Source organism: Phaenicophaeus curvirostris, chromosome 4 (assembly GCF_032191515.1).
Source record: "Phaenicophaeus curvirostris isolate KB17595 chromosome 4, BPBGC_Pcur_1.0, whole genome shotgun sequence".
NCBI classification, from domain to species: domain Eukaryota; kingdom Metazoa; phylum Chordata; class Aves; order Cuculiformes; family Cuculidae; genus Phaenicophaeus; species Phaenicophaeus curvirostris.
The window spans coordinates 24467182-24483478 of NC_091395.1; the positions used below are offsets into that span (position 1 = coordinate 24467182).

At 39.2% G+C, this 16297-nt stretch overlaps 1 protein-coding gene across 1 annotated transcript in view; it reads right to left on the bottom strand.

The window, feature by feature from the left end:
• NPNT (nephronectin) overlaps positions 1 to 16297 on the bottom strand; it is a 54366-nt gene that overhangs the window by 23315 nt on the left and 14754 nt on the right. The window contains 3 exon segments of the mRNA XM_069855527.1: positions 3872 to 3991; positions 4790 to 4909; positions 13221 to 13313. Coding sequence (XP_069711628.1) covers positions 3872 to 3991; positions 4790 to 4909; positions 13221 to 13313 — 333 coding nt within the window.

The following is a 16297-nucleotide window of genomic DNA, read 5'->3' on the forward strand; positions in this document are numbered from 1 at the left end:
GTAGAGTGATTGATGCCCTGCTGCTTGTGAAAGAGCCCTGAACAAGGCACGAAGTTTGAGCAACCAAGTTCTATTCTATGATTCAAGTTGGTGAGGGGGCAGGAGAACAAGTCTTATGAGGAGCAGCTGAGGGAACTGGGGTTGTTTAGCCTTGAGAAGAGGAGGCTGAGGGGGAGACCTCATTGCTGTCTACAACTACCTGAAAGAAGGTTGTAGAGAGGAGGGAGCTGGCCTCTTCTCCCAAGTGACAGGGAACAGTAGGAGGGGGAATGGCCTCAAGCTCCGCCAGGGGAGGTTCAGGCTGGACATCAGAAAAACAATTTTCACAGGAAGGGTCATTGGGCACTGGAACAGGCTGCCCAGGGAGGTGGTTGAGTCACCATCCCTGGAGGTATTTAAAAGACGGGTAGATGAGGTGCTGAGGGGCATGGTTTAGTGGTTGATAGGAATGGTTGGACTCAATGATCCTGTGGGTCTTTTCCAACCTAGTTATTCTGTGACTCTGATTCTGTGAAGTCAGAAAGAAGCTCTCTCTTGCACAGAACTGAAAAAATACTACCACAGAACTGCTGGTTAGTTAGGGCAGTTACCTGAGGCAGGGGAGGTGTAGCTTCAAGGTCTCCAAGCTGTTTCCCACAAACAAAAGAAGTGACATAAAGCCATGAATTACTGGCTGGACAGGCTCTACCAATAGCTTCTGCTGGCACTGTCCCACCCTGCAAGGAGAACCACCAAGGACAGCAAGGATTTAAGCCCTAAAATCCCACATCCCTGGCCCAGACCGCTCCAAAATAACAGCCTTCCTTCACTCTCAGATGGGAGCGCTTTTGCAATGCCATTCTAAAGGCCTGAATGAGGAAGAAAATGAGGCCAATACTGAGCACCTCTCCACATGCCTGAATCTCCCTATAAATCTGCCACCTGGTTTGAATATACTGTGATTGTTTCAGGCATTGAGTACATTATTAACAGTTCCACAAATTCTACCATTTAATTAACAGTCATTTAATTAACAAGTCATAATTTTCTACTTTCTACTCTAATAGAGTTTCAAGGCTGCAATTTTCTGACTCTTGATTACTATGAATTAGGTGTTTTGTTTTTTCAATCTTTAAATCACAACTTCAAAAAGCAATCCAGTAAGAAAAAGATTAGCCACTGAATATACCTCGTTATGGCACAGATTAATGGTCTTAAGCTTTACCAGGGGAAGTTTAGATTGGACATTAGGTAAAAATTCTTCACCGAAAGGGTTATCAACCACTGGCAGAGGCTGCCCAGGGAGGTGGGTTGAGTCACCGTCCCTGGAGGTGTTTAAAAGGCAGGTAGATAAGGTGCTAAGGGATCTGATTCAGTAGTGGACAGGTACGGTTGGAGCTGATGATCTCAAAGGTCTTTTCCAACCTAATGATTCTATGATTCCATGTTCTTTAAAACCAAACACAGCTTCTTTTGCCTTTGCCTCTGTACACATTCATGTTTTTGTAAATTCCATGAGGGAAGAAGCATGTTAAATGATGAGAGCCCTGTAGTGGTATTGTTTAATTTTCTAGGCAGTTATATACGTCCTAAAGACACAGGACTGAATTGCTAATCAATACACTGTTGAAAACTGGTTCAAAAGTAATGGAAAAAAGGAGGTGTCTGCTGCCTGCTTTTAATATGAGAGGTGGGTGGATGCTTGTTACTGCTGGGAAAGCCACTTCTTGATCATTAGCTAGAAGATGGTATGCAAATGTTTATGATTTGTTTCCTGCAGTTCTTAAATAATACAGTGACCGTGACTTGTTTCAAGTCCATGGACCCATGCCAATTCGCACCTGAGCTCAAATAGCACGAGGCTGTTTCCCTTTTCCTGCTGCAACATGCTGGGTCTCACACCTGCTTCCTATGAAAACCAGTCAGGGCATGAGTGCATCGTTTGTATTCTGATCTCAGCTTGATCTGCAATGGAGGTGCATGCCCAGGCTTAGCACCAGGAATCTGCTCCAAAGGCACATAATTCCTACAGCACCTAATGAGTGCGATGGTCAGTGCCACAGAGAAGCAGAATTAGAGTCCTGCTTCTCTGTTGCTGTGAATGTGACCATATTACCAACTCACGCACTAAACAATTATGAGATTGATTTAAAAATAGTATGATTTTTAAATTTACAAGGCTGTATTTTCAAGTTTCTATACACAAACAACTAGGAAGAATTCATTCTACATTGGAAGTAATTCTTTTTAGTCCTCAAATAATTTCAGATGTTCTGAAGCTGAAATGTGTATAATACTAATTTAATTAAATGAAAATCCCAATTCAAAAAGCAGGCAACACCGATTGATATATTAATCCAAGAGTCATTAATTAATTAATTAGTTAATTAATTAGTCAATTGATCCATATTTTCATGGAATACTTAGCTAAATTCTTTTTCAATTCATTGTTATTTAGCTTATATAATTTACCTTCATAGCTGAATTGTTTGGTGGCTCCTTACTGATTGTCTGGAGGAACATTTTAATAAAAGAATGATCAGCATGGGTTAGAGCAAGAACAGAATAATGCCTAGAGGAATTTACACCTGTGCTAAAAATAAGCATTACATCCCCAGCTGTCTTTCAAACTCTCTTCAAACAAGGATTTCATGAGCTGCAGCCAAGGTACACTTACACTTTGATTTCCAAGTATGAAGTTTGCCTGAATATGAAAATGCACATTAGGAGAATCTTGCAAGTATTTTAAGTTATACCACATTTCCATACGTGGTATAACTTTCTTGAATTTGCACTTAAAATCACTTAGCTCTATGGCGTGGCACAAGTCTCTTCCAAAGGTTTCTCTCTGCCACAGTGTCCACAGCGTGATTAATCTCAACTCAATCCCTTCAGCATGTGACAACGGTAGGGCTTTTTCTCCTGTCCTACCCTTTCTTTTGCAAACATAGATGTGCCAGTTGTGCACTACAGAAAGCCTATGACTTAGAGCTGAGCCTTCTCTTCACATCAGATCTAGAATCTGCTCCTTGCTCTGCCAACAAATTCTGGGTCAGTGTGGGTCAGTCACTTGGAGAACCTGTGTCCCTGTGGACAGCCATGATACTCAAATGGATGATTAGAGCATCCACATTCTCTTACATTCTTTCAGTGCAAGTGTTGTTACTGGTTATGGAACTGTAGCACTGCAATGGATATAAATAATAAAATCACTGGAGCATCATATCCACTCAGGATGTATAGTTAATGACTAATGAAATCACACGTCATGCTGTTCTTCAGACCATAGCATACAGCCTGATTAACCATAAGCACCTATTCCACATTCACAAACATGGGAACAAAACATTTCACTTTTATACTGTCTGAATTCCTGAGTTTATTTTAACTCAGAGCTTTCACATTACGGAAAACAGACAGTAGCTTCAATCCCACTCATACTGTGAGCCTGCACAAACCTTTACCTTGTCCCAGTACAATCTTGATGATCTGAACAAATTCTTCCTCTACCATCTCTAAGCATCATCTTTTCGAGTATGAAGGAAAACTGAACTCCCTACTCCTTTTTTTATGCCAATGGGTATTTTGGAGTCTCTGTAAGCAATGGTTTAAAATGACTGAGTAACACGAGTGGTAAGGGCCAAGGACGAGGATACCAAGCAGCCTGTGCAGGCTTTAAGCAGTCAATGAAACTTGCAGGGCTGGAGAAAAATACTGGGGATCTCTGACACAGACTTGAGAGCAACATGCCTATTCCAATTCTTGTTTCTTACAGCTTTAAATAGCGTGTATGATGCATCCTAAATAAATCTGATAAACTATCTGGAATGGTGTTCAGTGTGAGGATAAAACATTTTGAAGAAAAAGAATAAACCTACATTTGACCACCTACCTATGCAGGTCCTGCCGTCTGGCCCCAGCTGCAGCCCTGGAGAAGGACAGCGGCAGCGTACTTCCCCTTTCAGCACATCACAGCCATACTGACAGTTTGCCATCGAGCAAGAAACAGCATCTAGGGAAAAGTAATTCAAAATATCTAGATAAGGACTCTGATCAGCACCAGAAAATGACTGAAAAATTTAGAAAATTAGGACATCATATAACTATGATAGAAGTGGAAAAATGCACTTTGAATTTGACAGGCAAACATTCAGACTTCAAAAAGTAAATGTATATGCAGTAATTTTTTTTCTTTCCGCCAACTGCCTAAGAAGAAACATCATTACAATTGTAGCAAGTTATATCATGGAATATAGCCACCACAAGGAATATAAAGCCCAGTGTGTACCATAAACCCCCCCTGGACACTATTGCCATTTTAAAATAGAAGCATCTCTAATTAAAGGTAATTTCTCACCCTTCTCTCTCTGTCCAGACACTCAAAATATCCACTTTCACATCTCTGATATCCAGAGAGATGACAGTAAAATTTTATACAGTAAAACAAGCAACATCTGCAGCTTTAATGATTTCACATTCATAAGGACATAACATAGCAGAACTGCAGGTGTCCTACTGGAATGAAAACTGCAAATACTCGTCCTTGAAGGCCAATTAACAGTGATTTACAGCACTGAAGAATGCTTCTGGGGAAACCTACCATAAAACTAATAAAATCAAAATATTTGCTCTTGTTTTGTTCAGCCTAATTTCATCAGAAAAAAGAACCTCATCTTGCACAACTGCCTAATTTCCAGTAAGATTAATCTTTTACTTTGGGACTCATCTTCACTTCATGAAAATTCCCTAGGGAAACACGAGCAGGGATCTTGAGGAGCTTGAAAAAAGCAAGCAACAAGCCTTGCCGTACTCGAGCACGTTCCATCTGGCATAAGCATGTAGCCATTCAGACAGTAGCACTTGTAGCTGCCATAGGTATTCATACACCGGTGTTTGCATGGCCGTGGCTTTAGTCCACACTCATTTAGATCTGAAATGAAAAGTACAAGAGAAGGAGGTGGGAAAAGAAAACACACAAAGCATATGTGAAAGAAGTTCTAGTTCAAGTTCCTGGAGAAAGCAGGAAAAAAATGGCAATTAGCTTTTTATGTGCAGTCCAGCTGGTAGCAAGTGTCCAGAAAAGCCTACATGAAGCACCCTTCAGCCCTCCTGCTAAGTGGCATATTTTCTTTTGTTTCACAGATATCTTTTCAGAAGTCATAATATTAACATTAGATTAAGGGCCAACAGAAGTTTTATTAGGGAATGCATAAGCTCAGGCTGCTCACGTAATGCCACTGTTAACGCTGATGCCATGTCAAGGACTGGCCAGAGGAGGACAGAGAAAGCAAATGTCACCACTACAATCACTGTCAGTGTTTCTGATAGTGATTCAGTGATTCACTGTCATGCTTCAAAATTAGTTGCAAAGGAAGGCAGGAAAGCTGATGCTAAACCACTTAAAACAATCTCATGGAGAAAATTTATTCCTTACCATCCAGAAAATACATAAAAAACAGTATCTGACATCAGTGATATTTGTCAAGGATTATCCATGAAGACTAGTATTTCAGATTTACAAGTTAATACAGAATTCATGACTTAAACCAAACGTATTCAGCCTACAATTTTCATATTAGTAGACAAGACTTCTAATGAGAAGTAAAGATTAAGCGAGGAATTCCTTCAGAATTCTCCTCGAAGAATAAGTACTCGTTTTATCTGGGTAAACCAGAACAGTTTGTGTACTGATGAGTAAAGACAACAATAAAGGTGAAAATAATAAATCTATTCACAAATCCAGCCAGCAAGTACTTAAACACCTGAGTTACTGACCCCCATCTCCAATACTGCACAATGTCACCTGGAACTGTGTTCAGTTCTGGGCCCCTCACCACAAGAAGGATGTCAAGGCTCTGGAACGAGTCCAGAGAAGAGCAATGAAGTTGGTGAAGGGGCTGGAGAACAGGCCTTATGAGGAGCGGCTGAGAGAGCTGGGGTTGTTTAGCCTGGAGAAGAGGAGGCTGAGGGGAGACCTCATTGCTCTCTACAACTACCTGAAAGGAGGTTGTAGAGAGGAGGGAGCTGGCCTCTTCTCCCAAGTGACAGGGGACAGGACAAGAGGGAATGGCCTCAAGCTCCACCAGGGGAGATTTAGGCTGAACATTAGGAAAAAATTTTTCACAGAAAGGGTCATTGGGCACTGGAACAGGCTGCCCAGGGAGGTGGTTGATTCACCCAGGGAGGTGGTTGATGTTTAAGGCACGGGTGGACAAGGTGCTGAGGGGCATGGTTTAGTGGTTGATAGGAATGGTTGGACTCGATGATCCGGTGGGTCTCTTCCAACCTGGTTATTCTATGATTCTATGAAGTCTGTTACCATAAAAGAGTCACTATTATTTCCAGCAACTTTTCAAAGAGCCATCCCCACCGTTAAGCCCTTTCTCATCAAGCGTCACTCTCTAACCCATGAAGCAGAGAGGTATGCCTTGTAGCTCCTGACGTGTGGTAAACACAAACACACACAGCAGCCACATAGTGTGCAACATAGTCTTTCTATGGATTAGATGTGAAGGCTTAGAGTTAAGACATTAAAACCTAAAAACAAACATACCTCTGGTTAGAATGAAGCCAGTAATTCAATGATCACTTTATGGGGTACAAGTAGCAAACTTAACGAGATCTACGTTGTAAATGGAGTGTAAATTATGTTTACTGTGGAGAGGAAGTCAGAGAAAGCATTGCTTCTAGCCAGCTACATCTGGAATTCTTCAAATTCCTAGTACTTGGGTTTCAAATTCATCTTGAAACATTTTAATGACTTAGTTTTGGAGGACAACATCCTTCACCTTATTTTTTACAGAGCAAAGAATTTTCAAATGGTATGCTAAAATTGAGAATTGTTTTCCTGTTCACTATGGCTGATACACTGCAGAGCAATCAAGAGAAAAATAAATGTATCCAACTACAAGTCATTGATCTAATCCAAAACCCGCCACAAGGATTTTGCCAGTGCCTGTGATGAGCACTCTGTTATGTCACTGCTGTTTCTGAGAGCTCCTAACACTGTTTATCTCTATAATAACATTTATAATCTTCTGACCTACTTTTCTTTCATATTCATGAAGCCAAGGAAGAACAAGTGTCATGCAGACAGATATTTACCCCTCTCCGCAACCTTTCCCCTAACTGATGGATATGACCTTTTCTACTTTATTTTCCAAGGTCTCACGGAGAGTAGCTGGCTTAGGGATAAGAATACTTCCTGCTCTCCTCTGCTATGAGTCGGTAGGCATGTAATTTTCCCTTTCTTCCTGCAGAAAGCTGAACAAGTTGTTTCTAGAAAACGGCAAGAAAAAACAGGTAAGCATAGGCAGGACTTTGGTAAGGAAAGTTTGCCAAAATAAGGATTGGGCCTGTGCATGAAAAACAAGGAGTGATGACGATTTCTACATCATATGCTGCAGAAAAAGCATCCCTTTTCAACTCTCACTCTTGGGGAGTTTGAATAATTTCTGGAGTTGCTAGGAGAACATACTTCTCCAGGCAGGCACTGATGTCACAAGAGCATACCAACTTGATTTGAGAGAAACAGCTATAAGAGAGACATAAAGATCCTTCCACAGTAGAAACGTAACTAAGAGTTGTGACTATTGATATGAGCCATAGGTCAAATGGAAAAGCAGGAGGTGATGATGCTAGAGGGGGAGGGTAAATTTTCATTGTAAAAATCTTCATGTAGAAAAAACTTTACAAAAAAATGATCAGTAATAAACAGGTGAAAGTTCACATTTTGGGAGGCAAACTTCTGCAGACAGCACAACAAGCTGGAGTTTTTTTCTCTGTAAAACTTACTACAACTAGGCACTTCCTGACAGACATTATAGCTACATTTTCATTGCACGTGCAACAGGTCTGTTAAAAAGTCACTGTTGAATTCAAACCTCCATTAGAGTTTGATGTCAATTGATAAAAGTATCCCTACAAAGCCTGCATTATTGACTATTCTGAGACTCTTGGACAACATTTTGCAGTACAAAATACTGAACTACAAGCAGAGACAGAATGAGGAATGGAAATGTTTAAATTAAGTCAATGGGATAGGATTTTAACAGTGTCTGTGTTAATTTCCAGTGCTTACATTCCCCTGCACTTCAGCTCCTAAATTTGGATGCTCCCGAAGACTTTACCTTTAATAACTGCCTTGCACTTATTTCCAGAGCTACAGCATCAATTAAAAGTTGAAAACTATAAGAATTTATGACTGTTCTCAGTTTACCGTCTTGCATAAAGTACAGATTATATTCTGAGCCTGAAATAATTGGATCTTTCTACAGGACTCTGAATACTACACCACCATTTGGTTCAAAATACTTAGTACAGAAACGAAATTCCTGATCTTAAAAAAGTAGGTGTAACAAACCGTATAAGCATATCACATCACATGCTTTTCATTTGTGGAAGTTTGAGTAAATTATTTCTGTGTCTTCACTTCATTCTACTTCTGCGTGTGAACAAATGCTGTCAACATCACCTTATGATTCATGTCTTAAAAAACATGCTGAAAGTAAAATGCCTGTGTGTCGAAAAAGTTCACGTTTTTATCCTCGGCTGACATAACAGGAAGTGAAGTACACAAGGCAGTAGAAACAGACCGTTAGAACAACTCCACTTAAACCTAAACCTCCTGTGTCATGGGTTTTCACTTTTGCCTTTGAAATTAGCTTTTAACCTTACAGATTCAGAATGAATGCTACGGTTTAGAAAAACAAGAGCTGGCAGTGCTGTGGCTCGTTAAAAGAGAAGCCAGCCTGCAAATGTGTGCAGTGTGTTAGAGCGTATTGTTCAGCCCATCTTATTTTCACCAAAATGCAACTTGTCTTTTTTTCCTTTTCACCAGCGCAGACAGACACATACTTGGAAACTGCACGACAAGCAGCACTCAGTTTCCTAGGAAGCACATTGTATGATTACTGGCAGGTTCTGCTGGTTCTTCATAAAGGCCTGTACGAGTCTGCTGACAGCTTTCTTGATCTCCCTCCTTATAATCTCTAACAGATCCCTAAGAACACTCTGGATGTACTGCACACGGACTGGCAGAGTGCTGAAATATTCGTGCTATTTATATACTCAATCTGCTTGTGTGTTTCTTGTTCCTTAAGTAGAGTCTATTTTGTCAAGAACAAGTTCAGGCTAATGTTAGCAGACAAGAAGTCAGCGATAGCAACATAACCCTTGAACAAATGCTGGTTTTAAAAATGTCAGGTTACTTATCAGCTGTGTATTTCAAGCAATATCCATAAAGACATCTCAGTATAAATGGCTATGCTTCAAAAGAGGAAAGCAGAAAACTGCAGATATTTCTTCTAAAAAAAGTGAAAGCTAAAGTTGATAAACTCAAAGACTAATAAAAATAACAGTTTTATCTCATTTTCTCTTTTCAATAATACCATAATTTCTTTTAGTCACTTACCATTTCATACTGGAATTTAAAATCTAAAGCTCAACACTACCAAGAGGTTTAACAAATCTCTTCAATTTCTTTGTGGGAATGTCCACTCACTGTCCTGCACTTGAAAATTTCATTGTTCAGTCACTTAAATTCCCATGTTGCCTACAATTGCAGTCAGTGCAAACCCAGCATTCTTTATTTCAAAATAAGGCAGTACTGTACACAAGAGCAAATCAACAGCTTTGGGCACTATGGAAAGCAGGTCTGTAAGATAAATGCTGGCTACTGACCACAAATATTTTCTTTTTAAAAGAAATGAAATGAGAATTTGAATGAGAGGAAAGGATTACAAGTGCTATGCTGGCAAATCCAGATTTGACTCCTTTGACTACTGAATGGCATCACACATGATCTTGGATAATGAGCGACTTCAGTGCACACCAAACAATGGGGCTCTTATTCCTAGGAGGATGCACTACATCATGCTATTTTCTTTCATTAGCTTCTGCAGAAGACCCCAGTGCTCAAATCTTTTCTGACTTTTCCTGCCTTTTAACTAACTTGGATCAGGCAACACAGAAGTCAATTATACAATACCAAATTTACTCAGACTTTGAAAACAGAAAGCCAGGGATGAGAAACCAAGTACAGAATTCCACTGTTAACATCATACTATAAAGAGTAGATTAGCTTTCACTTCCAGCAAGCCATCACATTACCATGTTAAACTTCATTATTAAAGGAGGTTTCTATCACCCTAAGAGAGCTTTGTTCACATCACTTGGTCTGATTCATCAACAGCTGCCAAATGCAAAACAAGTTTTGTTTTCTTTGACTTCTGGCTTTATGTAAATCACAGTTTTGTCTTTATTTAACCCGATAAACAATTTCCATCACTCTCACTTTACAAGGGAGCTTAGAAACAAATAAAAAGTGCAGACCCTGAAAAAAGAGCAGAGGAAAGAAAAAAGCAAGTTACAACCACAAGTGTGGTCGAGAGTCAAGCCTTTTCAGTGCACAGGCACACAGCATCAAGGGAATACAATTAGTTATTTGCTCTGCATGCTAATGACACTGCATGTTCAGCTTTCACGTTGCAGCCATTGGTCGATTAGACTCCAATGCCTTTACAAGAAATTGTATTGCTGTTTCAAGCCGTGCGGGTAGAAGGAGGATGCCATCTGAAATACAGGACAATCTCACCCCTTGATGCTATACTTCTTGCATGATGATCCAGGGGGTAGAATAAGAGTGCTTCACTGCTCTGACCAGGTACACTTGTATATAGCTGCTCATCTTCACAAGATGGGAAGAAGGCATAGTAAAAATGAAATTACCATATCTTTGTAATATGCATTACTTCATCATTAAAATCAATCAATCAGTAAATAAAAATAAAGCACTGACAAGAGCTGCATTACAAAAAGAGAAAGTTGCAAACTTTTGCATCATGTTCCTGGAACAGGAAAAGGGAAGAGTAAGTGACTGAAGAGCTGTCTTCCATTCTTTGCATAAAGACAACCTTTGCCAGCCACGTGAAATTACATTTCAGCTATTTCTATCTGTCTGTGAACTCAGATCTTACTGAAGAACAGGTATCAATTTTCCAAGATGAGCACATTTTGAAAGAAGCATTAATCCTGTTGTTATTACTATAAATTAGAGAGCTGGCATGGGATATTTTCTTTCAAGTTGCTCAGCTTTTTTCTTAACTGGTTACAGCTGTAAAACTGGGATCAAAAAGCTAGAATGGAAACACTAAAGCCGCTCAGGAGATTTGAATGCTCTTGGGAAAGCACGTGGTTAGCTCTCCTGCAAAGTCACTGCATTTTACTTGCTGAATATAGCAACATAATAAAAGAGATGGTATGAGCTAATCCTAACTTCTGAGTGACACAAAGCAAGGTCCAGCTTGCCACAGCCACTGCAGTGCTGCTGGAACAGAACAAGCATCCAGGTACCATCTGCTGTTGAGGCTGGGTTCTTCTCTTGGATTAGTCCCTGGAATACGGCTTGATGAACAAGGACCACAAAGACATGAGATGTAAAGCCTGTTCATCAGTGCTTTTACTCAAAGAACACCTTTCAGCAAGAACCTGAGCACATTTTACAGCCTCGTACAATTCACATAGACTAGAAAGACTTTGATGTCTGTGGAGGAACTCCAACATTTCTTTTGCCAACACCATTACTTTCTGTTATTACTTATTATTATTCTGAAACAAGAAAGATGGCCCATGGACTGAACAGGACAGCTCCTATATTAAGGTACAATAACGGAAGCCACATTTATCCTGTGCAATGTGTGAATTTCCTCCCAGCAAAAGCAGACTCCGAATCCACTATGCACATTCAGGTCTCATCCTAACGTGGAATTAGCACATGGCAAGACGCATACCCCAACCCAGGAGTAGCTGACAGGTCACACCATATAATAGGATAGATGTAGGTTGTAGTCACCTGAACCAACGCACAACTGGGGACATTGTTGTCATGAGGCATCTCAGAAACCTCATGTGCATCTACCATGACAGCTTTGTCACTCATACTGTACAGGAATATTTGATCCATACTGCTTCAAAGTCTTCCTTTAATCATTCATCTCCATATTTTTTCCTTCCTTAATATTTAGTGGCAAGTGAATAGTTCGAGACTGCAGCTTACAGCAATTTGCACAGCATTCTTCTGATATTATTAAGGAATTACTACATATAAAAACTGTTATACATGCACAGAACAACTGTTAGTTCACTGCATTGTTTTCTAGAAAAAGTTCAAGACAGATTAAAACAAGTGTAGAATAATAAAATCATAACAACCAAACCTTTAAAATGTCCACCCGAGGTAAAAGGAAAAGGAGAAATTATAATTTGACATATGCTAGAATAAATGAGACGTAAAACAAAACTGAAAAATACAACATTCATTTCCACATCAGTTTGGAAGGATTAGTAAATCTGAAAATAAATATGTATCTATTTTTAAATAAATTCATTCATTCTAAAACCAACTTGTCAAAAGAAGGCTGGCAAACATCAGGGTACATTTTTGAACAATATAGTTCAGAATGTCACATTTTCTACCATACTTCCTCAGCACTATCAGAAAACATGCGAACATTTTCTGCAGGCTGAGACAACTCAAAAAGAGAACAGTCCTACTAAGATATTTTTAGTTAAACATCTCTTAGGCATGAAAATCTAATAAATCATGTACCACAATTCTGTATCATAGTCTATGATCTTTATACCGTTACATGGTTCAGAGATAATTTTCTGGCAAAAAAAACCCCACAATGAAACTATATTGATAACTCAGTAAGAGAATATTTCATCATTCCAGCTCTTAAGTACACTCTACTTTTTACTGCTACCTAGCTAGTTCAGGATTAGAAACACAGCAATGAGAATGCATGAGTGAAATTGTCTTTAATTAAAAAATATTATTTCACTATTCAAACTGGAAAATCGCCATTTTGTGAAATAACTATCCTGACCACAAGATGTAAATAATTTGATTCAGATTCAGGAAAGCATGTAAACACACACTTGAAAATAATGTCACTGATTTCATGCGATTCTTTTTCCACCGTCTTATCCCACTGCAGATGTCATTCTCCCTACAAATGTCAGTCCCAACATCAGACAGCTACAGTAGTAACAGGCCTGGTATGAGAGTTTGCTACCCTTTAACTGCAGGCGACACACATAGCGTTTAGGGGGAGAGTGGTTTAATGGTTGGACTCAACGATCCTGAAGGTCTTTTCCAACCAAGTGATTCTGTGATAGGGACCAGCAATACTTCAGTAATTTCAAGAAGAAAATCTCTTTCTTGGACTTCATTTTCTTACCATGGTTGCAGGTTTTTCCAGTGTATCCTGGGTGGCACTTGCACTTGTTTGGCCCAATGCATTCACCATGCTTGCATCCTGGCTGGCATATAGCTGCAAATAGAGGAATACTCATTATTCTTCCTCTCCAGACACTGCTGAGGACTTTACTCTGAAATAAATGGCAATAACCTAACAAACAGTACCCTCCCTGCAACATCACTATACCCTTCAAATACCACTGTTCAAACAACAGGTGCACTTCTAAAAATCACAACACCAACAGACACACTCGCTAGTAGTCTATTTTTTTTACAACACTACCTCTTGCTCTTTCTGGGATATTAAACTTGTAATGCCTAATCAGCAAGCAGGCATTGCGCTTTCACTTGCTCTGTGTATGTATGTACTATGACTCATGCCATTAAATGTGGTAAACCTGCGATACATCCCAGCTACACAGAAAATCATAGAATAGTTTGGGTTGGAAGGGACCTTAAAGTTCATGCAGTTCCAACCACTCTGCCATGGGCAGGGACACCTCCCACCAGCTGAGGCTGCCCAAGGTCCCATCTAATTTGGCCTTGAACAACTCCTGGGAAGGGCAGCCACAGCTTCTCTAGGCAACCTGTTCCAGTGCCTCATCACTCTCATGGTGAAGAAATTCATCCTTACGTCTAGTCTAAATCTGCCCCTCTCCAGTTTATACCCATTGTCCCTCGTCCTATCACTACAACCTTTGTAAACAGCCCCTCCCCAGCTTTCTTGTCTGCCCCCTCCAGGTACTGGAATGCCTACACCAATGCCACAGTTCAGTCACCGCCAGGCAGCAGCAGCACAGATCACTGGTTCCTCTCTGGCCATAAGGCAAAATCACTGTTCACTGTATTCCTCTATGACCATATGGCAAAACTCTTTATTAAGAAATGTTTTGCCTGAATCTCTCCATTTCAGTTGTCTGCATTCTGGCACAGGAATTACTTTTACTTCATTTTTGTTTTGCAGGAAAAAGGACTGGGTAAAAATAACAGTAACTGTAATATTCTGCTTTATCACTGCACATATCCAAGGCACTTCTACTCAGAATATTTCAACCATTCACTGTCCAACCTGCTATACAGATAAAGTCTCAAAATGCGAAGTTATGATCTTTTCTGCTTCCACAGTCAAATTTGCCAGGTAATTTCTAACTACTGAGGTGAAGCATAAATACAGAATTCCAAGAAACAACAGTTAGGAAGTCATTTTTTGGTATGCCTCTAATATAAAACAGATGAAGTTCATGAAAGAAACTTTCAAAACTTCAATGGTGAAACAAGCATTGCTTTTGAAGAAATAGAAGAACTAATCCACAAATTTATTTCTCTGACGTAGGGCTAGCTAACAAGAATATTTTATTGAGTGTAATGAATCCTGCATAACTGAAAGCTACTTTACAGCTGATGATTTTAAACATTTCCAAGTCTTTTTTATTACAGATGTCTACTACTAAACATACTTTTTGAACCTACTGGACAACTAAAGTACTTACTATGCTCTAAAATATTATCATTATATGACAAAATGCAAACGTAAAATTCAGGTGAGCTTACTGCTTAAGGAAGATGGACACAAATTAGACAGAAAACAAAGGATGGCATAACTTGGATACCCTGTAATCAGTATTTACTATTTACCTTGGCTATAAGTTGATTTTCTAAATTAGCAATATCATTTGGAATTTGCAAAGTGTCTAACTAGATCCAGCTGTAATATTAATTAATCTGACAACAGGACATATCATAAAAATGGATGTATTAGGGACGAAATCTAACTGTCAGTCAGCACTGAAAAATGTAGCTTGCACTCTAGCCAAGCTGTTCAACAAGGTTGAATTAACCAAAATTGAAACAGAAACAAGAGATTTGTTTTTGTTGTGAGAGAACTATGCAAATACATCTCTGGTGTTCTAAAAACTTTTCAGTAAGATTCAACGCATCCAGAATCAGCAACTCCCACAACTCCATCCACAAAAGCAACTGTTAGCATAGAAGGAGTTTGCTCCAGTTTTAGGACTGCCTTTGCCCTTTATTATTGGGACATTCTTTCATTCAAACATTATATATATATATGGCCAGTGACATCCCTCAAGAACATAAACATTTGTTTTAAATCTACAGCATTGCTCTTGATGGATCTTCCTAACATGATGATGCAGTCTCTTTCCTAAAACTTAGTTAAGGAACATCTTAAAAGGAAACAGAGAAGGATGTTTCTAGTTAATGATGTTTCTACACAATTCCCCCTCCCCACAAATAAACATTGTCAAGAAACAAAGAAATGGGATTTAGGGAAAAGTGCTGCTTAGACTACAAAAAGGTGTCTTCAAAAAGTGTCCCCTTGGGTGATGGGCAGATTTGACTGAAGAGCAACTGATAACACTATGAAAAACTTCCAGAACATTGTGCTTGGAAACAATCACAGTTTTTTTAAATCACTATGGTCATAAAGAGACTTCTTTGTGTAAGAGCTCATCTAGACACTGAGATTCTGATCTTTCTGACACCACAGACCCAAGTCTAATGCTGGTGGTGGCAGCAAAACAAAGACCTTGAAGGCCAACTTCATGACTTTGAAGTCACTGAAGAAAAAGATGTGATCTAAACTACAGTAGAGAAACAGAAATATCTATAAATAGTTTTCGAAAGTTTCCATGAAATTTCAACTGAAACCCATATTGTGGAGTGGGATACTGTTAGGCAATAATTACTTTTTTAAAAATACCATGAGATAGCTTGGTGTGAAATGTTACAGTTCAGTAGCTGAACCTGTGGTAACTTCAGTAGACGTTAAGTCTTGGTCCCCCCCTCAACTGTACAGACTGTAAATTTGCAGAAAACTCAGATAGAGAAAAAAAAATGTCATACTTGAAGTCAAAAAGCCTTCTAAAATCCATCACTGGAATAAATGATATTTTAATTTCATTGAGAAATAAAGATGTTCCTCTAATTCAGAAGATCAAATATGTTTGTATTAGGAATCAGATGTTTTGTTTCATTCTCTCTGTTAAGCAAGTAGGTAAGTTAACATACTAGAAAAAAATTACGTATTAACATTTG